At 38.2% G+C, this 14,498-nt stretch overlaps 1 protein-coding gene across 5 annotated transcripts in view; it reads left to right on the top strand.

Annotated features, from left to right (window-relative positions):
* Positions 1–14,498, top strand: part of USH1C (USH1 protein network component harmonin) — a 47,110-nt gene that overhangs the window by 26,954 nt on the left and 5,658 nt on the right. For 4 of the 5 annotated variants that reach the window (XM_085062963.1, XM_085062964.1, XM_085062966.1 and 1 more), the window contains exons 16-18: positions 12,525–12,566; positions 12,879–12,932; positions 13,081–13,180. In XM_085062963.1, coding sequence (XP_084919089.1) covers positions 12,525–12,566; positions 12,879–12,932; positions 13,081–13,180 — 196 coding nt within the window. The remainder of the gene's footprint in view (positions 1–12,524; positions 12,567–12,878; positions 12,933–13,080; positions 13,181–14,498) is intronic. The other variant, XM_085062965.1, reaches the window with a different exon arrangement.

Here is a 14,498-nt window from a genome sequence, read left to right on the forward strand (position 1 = left end):
AGACGAACACTGTGTTGTATTTGCTCCAACAATTCTTCCATTGCATTATATATAAGTGCTGTATTACCCTTTTTCTACAAACCTACCCAAGCAGTTAAAATATGTAAAACACAAAACCTGAGTGCTTCTTAAGGGTAAATGCAGCTATAAAAACAATATTCAGGTGCTACAGGCTTGAACTGTTTCTTGGGAACAAGAGCAGTCAAAATCTCTCAACCTCTGCCATAGAAATAGCTATTTTTCAGTACAAAGTGGTGAGCATGTTAGATAAGAAAAACATGAAAAGTGTTACCCACTTGAGGAAAATGTTGCCATATTAGAGTAAGATGAATGTGTCTGACACACAGCTTATCTGTGTAATGTTTCTTCAGCTGAGTCTACAAAATATTTTGTCAAATGGCAATATATTTTCTCAAATGCTCCAGTTTGATCACTGACAAAAGAAATATTAGCAGCTCTTAACAGCATATTTAGAATCCCTCTCCACACACATCCTTATTTTTTAGGATCAGCTGCTCATTGTGTTCAAATTCTGGAGTTGTTTAGTGCCCCAATAGATCTGGTGTGGATTAATTTAAATTACTAGATCAAGCCCCTTTGTGATCTGCATTTCTTAGCACACTAAACTTTTTGTTTTGATAGCTGCTTAAGTTTAGTTTCCTTTTTTGTATTAATGTGTGGTTATGTTTACACAACTTTAACCCCTTTCACTCTTTTAATGACACAGAGTTGCAGGGCCTGTCTTTGATTATTTTCCTTCAGATAATCACCTTTGTGAGGAGTAAGTCTTGCTTTCTTTCCATAAAGAGCCAGAGAGGCAAGACTTGTGTTATTGTGATTTGTCTTGTGATTTTGCCTTCGGAAGACTTCATGCTGTTGGAGTTCTGTGGGCTCTCTTTTGTTGTCACCACTACCCTAACAATCAAGGCTATGTCACACAACTCGCGTTGTTTTTCTTTTTTAAACAAGAATCCCGAGGAAGGCTTTGAGAAAGGTTTCAGAGAAAATATTTGTGTCTGTTCTGTGTGGGAGAAGCCAAGAGCTTGCTGTGGAGGAGCCCTGAGGCTGAGTGGTGCTCCAGGGCTGGCCATCAATCTCTCCAGGGCTGTTGCAGGCAGAAGCGTTGAGGCAGATCTGTTCTGTTGCACATAGCTGGCCAGTGCACGTCCTTCTGCCTCTCCCTGTGCCACGTCCATGCGGCGCTTTGCCGGGGGGCTGCAGCTCCACACCACAGATCTGGATGACATCAACTTGGATGAAGTTGACAAACCCAAGCAGCGCGTGCCGCCACCTCCGCCACCACCGCCGCCCGCTGCCACCCCAGCACCGCCAGCTCATCCCCTCCCTGCCTCCAGTGTTCCTCTTCCAGCCCTGTCGGTAACTCCAGCTTCCCAGGTGACCTCGGGATCTCTCTGGATGCATGTGCCTTTGCCATGCCCCTGTGTGCCTCCCTGCCCTGACCCATCACCCTCTTTCTCCACTGGATCTCCCCTCCTGCCACTTGCAGTGTTAGATGAGGAAATGAGGTGGTTTCTTCATTTTTTTTCAGTAGTGAATGCAGTCTAGAGGTAGTTCTGGTTTAACATTTTTTAAATTTTGAATTTTTTTGATTTTTAAGTCGGGAGGGTTTTGCTCTCCTGCCTACATACACTGTAACCCTATCACCTGCAGATGTATTCAGCAGAATGTATCAGGTTAAAAAAAATCAACCAAACATGAGTTGGACTTGAGTGTTTAAAGAAAACCCCAAAACAACAGCAGGCAGCAGATTAAATGCGTTGTTAAATTTGAGAAAAGTACCCATGTAGGGAAAATGACTTGTGAAAGTGCTTTAAATGTGTCATTAAATTGCTTTGTTAGGTGAGAAGAGTGGACAGAGAAAACTGGCTTGAAATCAGAAGCTCAAAATTTTGAAAGGTCAAAACTGTGTAAAACAAAAAAGCAAGAGATGGTAACCTGGTTTGAATTTTTTCACTTTGAGGAAACACTGACTTTGTCCTTACTGCAATCTGAGTCCAAAAGAATATCAAATATAAGAAATCTTGTGCCAATTCTCGCTTTAGGAAAGAAATGGCAGCTGACTCATCATAATTCCCTTTGCTAAGCACTATAGTGAAATTCATGTACTTGTTCTTTTGGCAAAAGATTCTTGTTTCAAGCAGCAGAAGGAGATCCCATATGGTCACTTGTCTCCTACACAGTTTTCTGCATGGGTTGACTGCATTGTTGGTTTTGGGGAGTTTTGCATGTTTACTAAATAGTCTTTGTATTTGCACGATTCTGGTTTGGTTGGGGAAGGGTATGCAAATTTAACATTTTTTAGTGGAAACAGGTAGATTCTCTCTATATGAATAATTGCTCTTATGTGACCCATGAATCTCTTTTAAACTTATGTGGATCTCTGATAGTGCTTGATTTATGTGGTTTATACATTTGAAGTGCCAAGAATGTGCTAGATCCACTGAAATGGAAATATCAAATATTCTTAAAGATACCAGGTTTCTCAAGTTATTTGCTAAATAAAAATTATATGAAATGACACAAGCGTACAAAATACTAATACTGAGAGGAGATAATTATTCTTCTAAAGATAACAAAAAATATTCAGGAGGAGTAATATAGGAATACTGCCATACTGCTCTGAACCCAAATCAATATATTCCAATATGTGTTTCTGGCAGTTTGTCACAGCTAGGTATGTCAGAGAACAGAAACTGATAATTAAGAAAAATACATTAGGTAAAAACAACATAGCCATCAAAATTAATGTCAGTTTTCACTGAATATGATTAGTGTATATGAGGAAATAACTAGGCTCTTAGTAAAATTAATTCTGAGCCAAAGCTGCTTTGTTTATAAGCAGATAACTCAGTATTCCTGATGTGGTTCCTGAAATGAAAGAAAAATCTAAATCTTGACAATTTATCCTTGGTATCTTTTACAAAGTCAGTTTTTAACCCCACAGATAGGAAAAAGCAGTGCATTTATGTGACTTTATGGATTAAAGATCTTGTGTTTATGCCTGCTAAAGCCAAAAAACTAAGACTACAGTAGTTGTCTCATAAGTTCATTTTTCTAATACTACTTAAGCTGGTAAATCTTCCCTACATTGCTACATTTGTGTTTTTAACCCAGATCGTTTAATTTCCAATTCAGCTCAAATCCTGACAAAAGGAATAAAATCCTGTTAGAGACATTATTGAGAACTAGCTATTAAAATACATGGTATAAATTGTCTGTTTGTGAAAAAATCATTGTTAGCTTTACACTTTATATGAACCCAGTACTGAGTGTGTTGCTGTTTAGGTTGTAAGAAGCACCTCCCACGTTGGCAAAGCATCTTCTGTGTCAAGCAACCCTCTGGTATGTCACCTGCTGTTAATAATGGCTGTAGTTTCGTGGGCTTCCCGTGTAGTTCTCATAGCAAGGAAGTGTCAAGGGCTTCACTCTGCATGGCTGATTTATTTAAAGTTCAGCACAGGGAATGATGTGTGTGGATACATCGCTGTGCTGAAGGCACAAGTAGTGGAAGTGACTCCAAATGGTCCAAGGATTTAATATTTCAACAGTTTAGCAAGATACAGTCCATATTTGCATGCTGTGAATGTCTGTATGTCACAGAGCATGTACTTTCTTCTTCTGTCAAGGCAAAAGTTTCTAGGTTCAAACTATGTTTTCAATATAATGGGTGCTAAGAAGCAAGTTTCATCTCTGAAACACTGAGATTTGTTTGGTATCTCTTTGCACTGATTTTGAGTCAGAATGGTCAGATGTCCGTTCTGCACTCTAGAAAACCCTGTTGCTAAATTGTGCAACTCCAGGAGAAATCATCCAGTTCCAGTGCAGCTTTAACAGGCTGGTATCTGTGAACCTGTTGATTTTGATTCTTATAAGTTTGGAAAGCTTACTAATAATCTATTTTGCAGTGTGGAACAACATTAGTTGAGGGATATCCACAGGGACTTTCAAATATCTGATTCAAACTTTTAAAATAAATATTTAAGGTAGGAAAAGGGAAAAAACTCCCCCAAGGGAAACAAAACCACATACACACACAAAAACCCAAATACAAAATCAAGAAGTGGCTTAACCCATTTGCTGGAAGCAAATAAATAATTTTAGAGGATACAGCTTGTACTATATGAATGATCTCTGGAATAGATTGCATTTCCTATGAGAAACATTGAGAAAAGTGTCCTAAGAGTTGCTGGGGTTAAGTCAGAATCTGAACCCACAGGGCTCAATTTTGAATTCTTTTCTTGAATAAAACTGTGCTTCATGTCAGTGGGAGTTTGGCCTGAGTGAGAAGTGTAGCACTGGCCTAGGATGCACTGAATGATTCTGTCTCAGATGCCTCTGGGTATCTCTTCTTTGTGGAGTCAAGGGCAGGCGATTAACCTAATAAACCACTGCTGTTAAATCAAGATAATTTAACTTGGAATTCTTCATGGAAAGCTGTTTGCTGCAGCCCTGCTGAATTTCATCTTAAAAGATATATTTAGCCATGGGTTAGTTAAAATCTTATTTTGGGTTCACTGTGTTTTTACACTAAACTTTAGCAGGTTTTGTTGTTTTTTTTCCCTTAAGCTGCTCATTCAGTTTATTGCCTTTATGGGAAAAATGCCAAAAGCAGTGCTGAGATTTTTCCATTATCTTGCTGGTGAAGCCAGAATTTGGGGGAAAAGCTACTACTTGGATGCAGAAATTGTGTTTCGGTAGTTGCCTTTATAAGCCTTAGTTAAAATAATTCTGTAAGCTTTTTCTTGTATTAGTGTCGTTAAATTCATTATGATAAACCATTTGAATTGAGGAGTCTTGGTGAAATGCTGGATTTGCACAAATCATGATGTGAACTGTAACTTTCTTAAATTAACTCCATAGCAGCTTGCTCCAAGTCCACCTACCCAGCGTCACCCAGGGGTACCAATAGTCTCTAAACCAGTTATGCTGCATCCTGACCCAAACTTCGTGGTCAGGCCAACTATCAAATCAGAGGCCCTGGTAAGCCTTTTAATGCTGTTTTACTGAGTGCTCCAGTACTGTGGGGGTTTGGTTTTGACATTGTTCTTTGACATGTCCTCAAAGAATCAATATTTGTCCCATTTTCTGCTAACTAAAGCCCTGTATATTTTCAAGCAGTCACCAATGGTAAGTACAAAATTTTTTTTTTTTACTTTTTTCCATGGTGGAGAAGCCACTTTTAGTGACAATTTTTGTACAGGGGTGCATAATTCCAGAGCAGCGTAGAGCCGTGGAATTTGTACATCTTATTTTTCATTTATTCACATGCTGGGTTTTATTTTTATAAATTCTTAATTAATTTGTCAGAAATGAAATAATAAAAATAAATTCAACTGCATTTTTTCCTTTCTAAATAGTCATGAACATAATTGAAGATATGTGCCTCATTATATCATTGATCATATATATATTATTTATAGATGTACCTTTTCATTTCCAGGGAAAAAAGAGTGTTGTTATACCAGATTGCAATATACTGGTCATACAGGGTTACTGCAAAGTTGACTCACAATTGGCTTATTTTTCTTATTTCTTTTCCATTTCTGTTTCAAATGTAAGTGAAAAGTCAGAAGCTAAACATTTTAGGACCAACCATGTAACATCCTTGGGAATTGTAGTATATGAGCAAAAGTGAGCCAAGGCACACTGCACAAAAAACCAGAAATATTGCTCAAACAGGTGATAACTTCTAGCTAACAGCCCTTGAAATTCACCTAATTAGCTGGTGGACCAATTAGTAGCTTTTATTCTTGAGGTTCACGGTGGCTTATGCTGTTAGTGTTGGAGTTCTGTGTTTGTTGCATGCACGTGTGTGGACACACGAGTACATGTGCATTTGTGAGACAGTAAGTGACAGAAAAACCATCAATTTTGCACTGCATTTATTTAATTAAAAGCTATTTCTGACAGTAAATTATGTGCACAATATTCCTAGCTGTGTTTCATTAAAACATGATGGATTTCTTTGTAATTTTTCTGTTTAATAATTTAGATACTCTTGTTCCTTTATTTTCCTCAGTTGGACTTTGAACAAATTTAAGTCATACTCAGTAACCACTTTTCCAACAGCCCAAGTCATCTTGAAACTTCTACATTATAAATGAATTGAACAATAATTGGAAGCATTTTTTTGAAGTTGCTTAAGGCAGGCACATGAGCTAAAAATAAATTCAGATCCCACCAGTGTAGATGTTTCCTTCAGCTGGAGCTCTCATTCTGATTGTGTTCAGTAATTTAACATCTCTAAGCAATATGAAATTGTTTAGGGGAGGAGTGAACAAAGTCATAATCTGTAGTTAATATCATCTAGCTCTTTAAAAAGTGTTTATATGTGAACTATTTGCAAAATTGATAATACCCTTAAGTGTGATCAAATCTTAATACAAATTTTAAAAAGCTCTTTTTTTTTTTTTTTTTACTGGCTACATACAATTAGCTTAAGAAACTGGCAACAAGAACCATCTTTATAGTCTTATGACTTGTCATGCATGCATGCACATTTTCCAAATCACAAGTCTGCTAAAATCTTCCAGATTCAATCATCTTCCTTCCCAAACTGCCCTATATTAGTTGGAAGATCAACATTCCCGTGCGAGCAATATTCTGGTAGGACTTTGAGAGAAAGATCAGTCTATAAATTGGTTTGGTAAATCCTATACCTCTTACTTCCATTGATGGCTTACTGCAGTAGAGGGTATTTATTCACCCTTACTGCAGTCACACACTGGTGTGTGAAGTAAAACTTGCATGGATACTGAAGAGGGAGATTACTTCTGTTAGTAAAAAAGAAGAAGGAAAGTGTGTGACAAAACAAACAAGACAGTACCTGCCTGTCTCCAGAAGTGTGTAAGAATTATAACTAGATTTCATGCAGGAGGGGAGTGGGGTGGGGTTGGAGTAGGGTGTGTGTGGTTTTGGGTGTGTGTGTTAAAGTTCACACTTCAGATACAGGACCAGTTCCACTTCTTTTAGTGGAGGAAAAAACGTATCACCAAAGACAAAATATCATTTGCTGTCCTGTTTCTCATCTTCCTTGATTTCACATGCCTTATGGAACTCCGGCTTTTTGTCTTAATGCAAATAATTTTTTCTACCTTTTTTTTAGCTGAATTTAACTGTCCTGAGTACCAAACTCTAGAAACTGAGGTTGATGGATTTATTTGATTCAAGCAGCTAACCCAGCTATATTCAAGCAATTCTGTAGCAAAGATGAAATAGCATGCACTTAAGAATAAAATAGGCATGTAAGAATGGGTAAAATCCTCTTGTTCCCTGGAAGATAGTTGGGCCAGAAAGTCTCTGTTGTGACTTAAGTAATCTTATTAATTAAATTCAGGTTAGAATTACCTGGCCTTTTAACAGTTGATGAAAATGAAATTGTTTTCACTTATAAATAGGGAAATTATCAGAGTTGTTTAAACCTTAAGCATGGCCTTGAATGCTGAGGGCTGCTCTGGGTGAAAGTCAGTGTGAGCTGTACTAGAGTGAATTGGAATATGCTCATGGCAAAGCCAATTAAATTTTAGCTCAGAGAACAGGAGAGGATTGTTATGATTTAGTTGTGAGATTTTCATGGAAGCAAAACCACCAGGAACATTACTCTCTTCTCTCCCATCTATCACAAACATCCTGTTGAGTTACAAGGCTCTGGTGCACTTGCTGCTACTAAAGATTTTTCCTCCCTAACTCCTTTGGGGTTAGATGGAGAATTCCTGAAGGGAAAAAAATAATATTTAAGCTTTCTCCTAATTTGCGCGATTTGAAGCCTGATTCTGCAGGACTGAAGTCAAGACAGGTGCTTAGATAACATGTGGCAAGATGTATGAGGATTGGAAATTTCAGTTATTGGTTATAGCAATACCAAAACAATCTGTGTTGAATTTGTTTTTTTTTTTTTTAAGAGATGGTCTAAAGAGACTTGTGGAAAATCTTTCCAAACTTGCCCATAAGTCCTCCAAAACAAAAACTCATCGTTTGTATTAATTAAACACAAACCACATTTCGTTAACTCCAGAATGTATTTTTCCAAGTAATGGTAGGACTATGGGACACTGAGAGAATCAGTAGTGAAACTGATGCATAGTAATTCATTTTAAAGCAAGTTGAGTTTGAAAAGGTAAATGCCAGGGTCTGTAGAAAGTTGCTCATGTTTCAGAAGACTCAAGTATTTTACCTGATTTGCTGCAAGGTTTTGAGTGCAGGCTGGGGAGGTTTCAGTAGTATTTTGTATAATAATTTGGTGGTTTAGCCCATTTCATTTTTTAAAATTTTTGTAGACTAATAAAATATTCTGTATTTTAAGTGATTCTAACTACAGTGGACAGTTTTGCTAGAATAGTGGAAGTGACAGAAATACAGAATGACTATGAAGTTTAAATGTTTGGTGCCAAACACAATAAAATAAAATCAATTTAATAATGGAATTCACCTCTTCAGTATAGGAAATCCCAGGTAGGAAAGCAGATCTTAAATGCATAAACTTAAATCTATCGTGACTTCTCAATATTTTCGAAATTATTGTCTACCATTTTGTCCGTGTTCAGGGTTGGGGTTTTTTCCAATATTTTTATATATATGATGCATAAGAGACCCAAGCATGGTTTTATAGAAATTAGTTGTAAAAGCAATATGGAAAATATTTTTCAGAAATCTTGTGGTATGGACATGTGCATTATTTATGTAATTTCTCTAGAATTCTTTCCACTTTGCATTCAGTACTCTTTCACTGTGTGTGTTCTCTTATTTTGAAATGATACTGGGAACAAACACTAAGAAGTGCAAGTGTGATTCAGTCCCTAGGAGAGCAAAATCAGGAGTAAGATAATTTATGAATAGGTGATACTTATTTACAGCAAGAAGTTAATACCTGGTTTGGCAATTTTCTTTCTTTTGCAGCCACAAGAGATGTTTAAAAGGATGGTGGTTTACAATTCATCATTTAGATCTAACAAAAAACAAGTAAAATAACATTTTCCGTGTTTTGTGTGGTACTTCTTGTTTGGCTGATCATAGATTTAAAACTTTCCTTTCCAATCCTGTTGCTCAGTTTCTGAAACAGAAGATGCAAGGCAGCCCTAGTGCATGAGAACTGCTAGTCTTTGTGAGCTTTAAGTGTGTTCCTGTGGCTCCTGCTAGTCTGGGCAGAACAAGAATGAGAGTAAATCCTTCAGGCTGAACCATCTGTAACTACTTGTATGGTTAAGTGCAACCTTTAAGATAGTTGAACGCTGATAACTGATCTGATACTGATATTCCTGAGATTTCCTTGTTTCTCTTAGTGTCCAGCTGCAATGCTTTTTGTAATAAAATACTTCATTAGTTTGACAAATAGAGCTATCATCATAACATAGTTACTGGTAGGAAATCAGAGGAACTGGTGGTGGAAAGCACTTGTTCATTCAGCCTTCCTGTATTGTGTAGGATTTTCCTGCTGAATTTTTACTTTTGTTGCTTTCCTCTGTCATAATGATGAAGCTTTCGTCTCTTCCTCTTTGGTTGGCTGGTGGTTCAATAGATGGTTCCTTGAAGAAGTGAACGTCATGCTTAACTTCTCTGCTGCTGTAAAATGTGCCAGTTTCTCTGCAAAACCCCTTTGTTAGTGCAAGCTAAGTTAGATGCATTGACATGTATGAAAAGTGGGCACACAGTAATGAACTCACAATGTGAGCTTTCGGGTGGTAAACCATTAACATCAACAATATTTTTTTGTTCTTTCAATCAGTTCAGATCTAGAAGGAAAAACTGGATTTGTCTGAAAAAATCCAACTTTGAGATTATTCATTTGCCTGTAAATGCCAATATGTTCTGAATATGTAATAGTCATGTTCTCAAAAGAGGGTTTTTTTTTTTTAAATATTGTTATGTCTTGTCATCAGTTTCAATTATCTTGTGTTGTTGCTGTTTGGGTTTTATTCATTTGTGGTTTGTTGTTGTTATTTCAGTCAGGTCTCAATTGTTCTCGACTATTGTTGTTAGAAACCAGTGAAACAGTGACATTGGTGTAAGTGCTTGTGTTTTGGAGGTTGTTTATTCTATAATTAGTAACTCTGGCTTTCACCTAAGTCCAGACAGTTGTTTCAGTGCAATCAGATATTTTAATGTTTCATTTTCAGCTTATGCTCAGTCCTGTGAATGTTTTTGTATGTCAGGAAGGAATGTGAATGGTCTTAACTCTCTCACCTGAAGCATCCTGAGCAGTGGGAGGGTAGGCTTAGGACTGTGCTTTCCACACGGTGTTGCTTGGTTCACTAGTCCCTGCTGGGATATGGAGTGCACTCTCTGATCCTTGAATTTGTGGTGCCCATTTTAGGGAAGATTCATTACAGACAGTGAGTGTCTTCTTTCTGTCTTTGCAATATTTGTTTGGATTCACATCATATCTCTGATATGCATAGATATGAACCCAAAGGGACAACAGTTTAGACTGAATATTAGGAAAAGTTTCTTCACCCAGAGGGAGGTTGGGCATTGGAACAGCTCCCCAGGGAAGTGGTCACAGCACCAAGCCTGAGAGAGCTCAAGAAATGTTTGGATGATGCCCTCAGGCATATGGTGTGACTCAGTGCAGGGCCAGGAGTTGGACTTGATCCTTGTGGGTTCCTTCCAACTCAGAATATACTATGTTTCTATGACTTTTGCTTGCAGGTTGGTTTTTTTGTGTTGGTTTTGGTTTAGGTTTGGTGCGGGTTTTTGTGGTGTGTGTGTTTGTGGGGCTTTTGGTTTTTTCCCTGCTTAAAGATTATTTTCCCAGGAAAACTTCCTTCAAGGGCAACATCAGTTTTTCATGAGGACAACCTGGGACAAAGAGTTCACTGGCTTCCTTTAGATTACATAATGACTTAGTGACTTGGCTGAGGTTGGAGTTCTTTTCTCTTAATTGTTTGCTCCAAAACCATAGATATCTACTTTAGCCATGGTTCCAAAAGGCAATACTAATTCAGTTATTCAAAGTGTTGCTTAGGTAAGTGTCATTGTGAAATGTTTCTCTTACAGTTTTAGTTAAATGCTTCATAATATTAATACACTTTGTAAATTAATGAGTGATTGACTGAAGTTTTTCCCCCGGGATGAAATTCCATCCTTGCTGATGTCTGTGATGAAATTCCTCTGTTTGGTAAACAAATGTAATGCAGTGTAACAAACTCAATGCAAGGCAGTGCTATTAAAGATGAGATCAGAGGATCATCCATAGTCACATGAAAATTAGGCAACTGAGAGAGGTGATAAAGAGTATAGCAGAGGAGACATTACTGTTTTCTGCTGCAGCTTTGCCATATAAGAGCCAGCCCTTAAATGTACCACAGGAATCTCAAGCTGTGTGTCTGGTTTACAAATGGAAAAATAGCTTAGCTGAATCTGAGAGTGGAATAGACTTTGTTGTCAAATGGATTCAGTAGAAAAGAGGGCAGTAATGAATATACCAAGCTTGATCATGCACTGAACCACTGGCCTGTGTCAGATACTGGCTTGCCTTCTGAGTCTGCAAAGGGTTGTGTGGTTCTGTGTTCCCCTATCACCAGGTTTTTGTAGCTTGAGGCCACAAGAGTGCAGCTAGGTGCTTCAGTAAAGATTTTCTTAAGTCCTGAAGTCCTTACTTTAACGTGCAGGATAAGTGCAGAGATTTTACAAGTTTCCAGCACTGGCCATTCAGTCTCACCCAGTAGCTACTAATCCTCCTCAAGGAACTGCCACTCAAACACTCAAATTGACTCCCCATCGCTGATAAAGGAACTCCCATCCTTGCAGAGAAGGTTAACTCCTGCTTTTCCCTACACTCTTGGTCTGACAAGGGTTAAGCACTGTGTTTAATGGGTCCTCACAAAGTTTAAATCTTGCTGTGCCTAATTGCAGTGCTATCTCTTCTGCATTTCAGGCATTCTCTGACAAAACTTTTAAGTCCTCTTAAAGTCCTTTTTAAGTCCTCTCTGACAAAACTTTTAAAATCACGTGAAAACAAAAATATATTGTCCTGCAAATTGTTGTCCTGGACTTGCTTGTGGTTTGGAGCCAACTCTCTGAAACTCCACATCAAGAAGGAGAGAAGGAAGCTGAAAAACAGTTCTAAAACTCAGGCAGGGTAGAGGAATGTTGCTGACAGGTTAATTGGAGCCTGTCATTTTTACCTGTTAACATCCAACATTGAGATAATTCCAAGAAATGTTGCTCCAAAGAGTGTGGCAGAACATACCTGCCTATGATGCTTTCAAGATTTGTTTCTGTTCTGTCAGGTGCAGAGAGGAACTGTAGACCTGATGGGGTGGTAAACTCTTCCTCAGAACTGCTCCATGATATTTCCAACTCAAATTTTTGATCTGTCATGAGGTTTTGAAATGTCTTCTGACTGTCAGGATGGACTCTTTGCTATTTCTCCGTGCTTTTCTCCAGTTACTGTCTTCTTTCATAGCTTACAGAATCACATGTTCTCTCACTGATAAATAAGATGGAGTTTGTGTGTTGTGTGCATGAGTTGCTGGTTTTGCAATTAAATATTGTTTTATTCTCAGGGCTTCCAGAAGTATGTGGAAGATTTTGATCCATATTCAATGGTAAGGAGAGAATTTGAAAATGCCTCACTGTTTAATATGAAATACACTGGAAAAAAAGCCAGATCCTGGATTTTGAGGGCTGGGAGTGAGTAAGATCCTTGCTTGTTGCTTTGCTGGGCCTTGTGTATTTGTCTTTTCTAGTCCTGCTGAACAGGAGCATTCTTGCAAGAAAAGGTGATTTGGTGTTCTGATCTTCCTCTAACACTCTTTTAGACGAGGGAAAGGTCTCTCTTTGCCCAGAAATTACATAGATCAGCCTAATTGTTTCATGTTTCCAAAGTGGAGATGATTAATCATTACATCTTTTCCTAGTTTACCCCAGAGCAGATTATGGGAAAAGACGTACGGCTATTACGAATTAAAAAGGTAAATACTGTGCTGTTTGATTCATATTTAAAGGGTTCATGTAAGAATTTGATGTACAGCATTGTTTACTGGGAAGAAGGAAAGACTAAGCTCCTGTTGGTGGCAAAAATTAACAGCCTTTTCTGAACTAGAACTGCTTTTTTCATAGGAAGGATCGCTGGACCTTGCAGTTGAGGGGGGAATTGATTCTCCAATTGGAAAGATAGTTGTTTCTGCCATCTATGAGGATGGTGCTGCAGACAAACATGGTGAGCAACAATGGGCAATTTGAATGCTGCAGTTTGATGTGTACTTACAGTGGCTGAGAATGGTTGGCTGATTTCATAACCTAGTACTGAAAGCTCACTTAGATTGTCCAAGAAGACAAGTTCAGTCTCAAGTCTAAGGGCAGCCACGTGGTTTCAAGGGCATTGCTTAAATTAATAATTATGTAAAATCTGTAAAAAACAACACCTGATTCTCTGGTGTGTTCTTTAATCAAGGAATATGTTCTCCATTATTTCACAATTTCCAAGCAATGGCATGTGTAGTACTTCTACATACAAAGCAATTATCTGACCATAGCTACACTATGCTCCTTAGTTTAGTTCTTTATGCTGCTTTCAATAGTAATTTGTCTAGCTAAACAGCTGGCTGTACTACCAAAACCCAACTAAAGGCCAGAGCCTTTAAGCTTACCTTTCTGAAGGCTCAAGAAGATGTTCAGCAACACACCTGGGCTTTGCACCTGGTGGGAAATACCTGCCATTCTTTTCTTGAGAACTCTTGTGATGACCAAGTTGACAACAGGATAATGTCCCCTTACACTCTCTTTGCTGCCTTTGTTCCAGCCTGCATCTAAATTCAAGTTATTCTTGCTGTGAAAACATCTCAGCCATTTAATTTCCTCAGTGCTCTTTTTGACCTTTCACTCCTTTTAGGATCTTTCATAACTCAGGCTGTCTCCTTACCATCCTCTTCAAATGCTGTCCCAGTTAACTGGTTGTGCTTCACTCCAGATTAGCAAGTCAGTCAGTTCTAAGGAGCAAACATTACACATACGCTTGCAAAGGAAGGACAGTCATGCAAACCCTTGACAGTAAACCAGTTTATTCCTTCATGAATTTAATTAATTTTTCCATTTTTATAGAATCATAGAATCACAGAACTGTTTGGGTTGGAAGGGACCTTACAGATCATCTAGTTCCAAGCCTGCTGTCATGGTCCAGGACACCTTCCCCTAGACCAGGTCGCTCAAAAGCCCCATACAACCTGGTTTTTGAGCACTTCCAAGAGTGGGGCATAGTAGTAACAGCCTACAGTCAGTCACAGTTTGTAATATATATAGCTGGATTTCCCAAACAGGCAAACTGTGGAAAATCTTGTTGAACTAGCCTCTTAGTGGTCATGATCAATAAGAGATTAGTTTGGCTTTGCCATGCCTAAAAATTCCTTTTGTGTTTGCCTGCAGCAAACGTCCTACAATTTTTAGTATAGACCTTTGCATCCATTGAGAACACTTTGCATTGTAGTCAGTACTGCACAAATATGACAAAGACTCCCCGAATTTTATTTGCTTTTGTGTAT

Source organism: Lichenostomus cassidix, chromosome 5, assembly GCF_008360975.1.
Source record: "Lichenostomus cassidix isolate B80296 chromosome 5, HeHo_3.0, whole genome shotgun sequence".
Lineage (NCBI taxonomy): Eukaryota > Metazoa > Chordata > Aves > Passeriformes > Meliphagidae > Lichenostomus > Lichenostomus cassidix.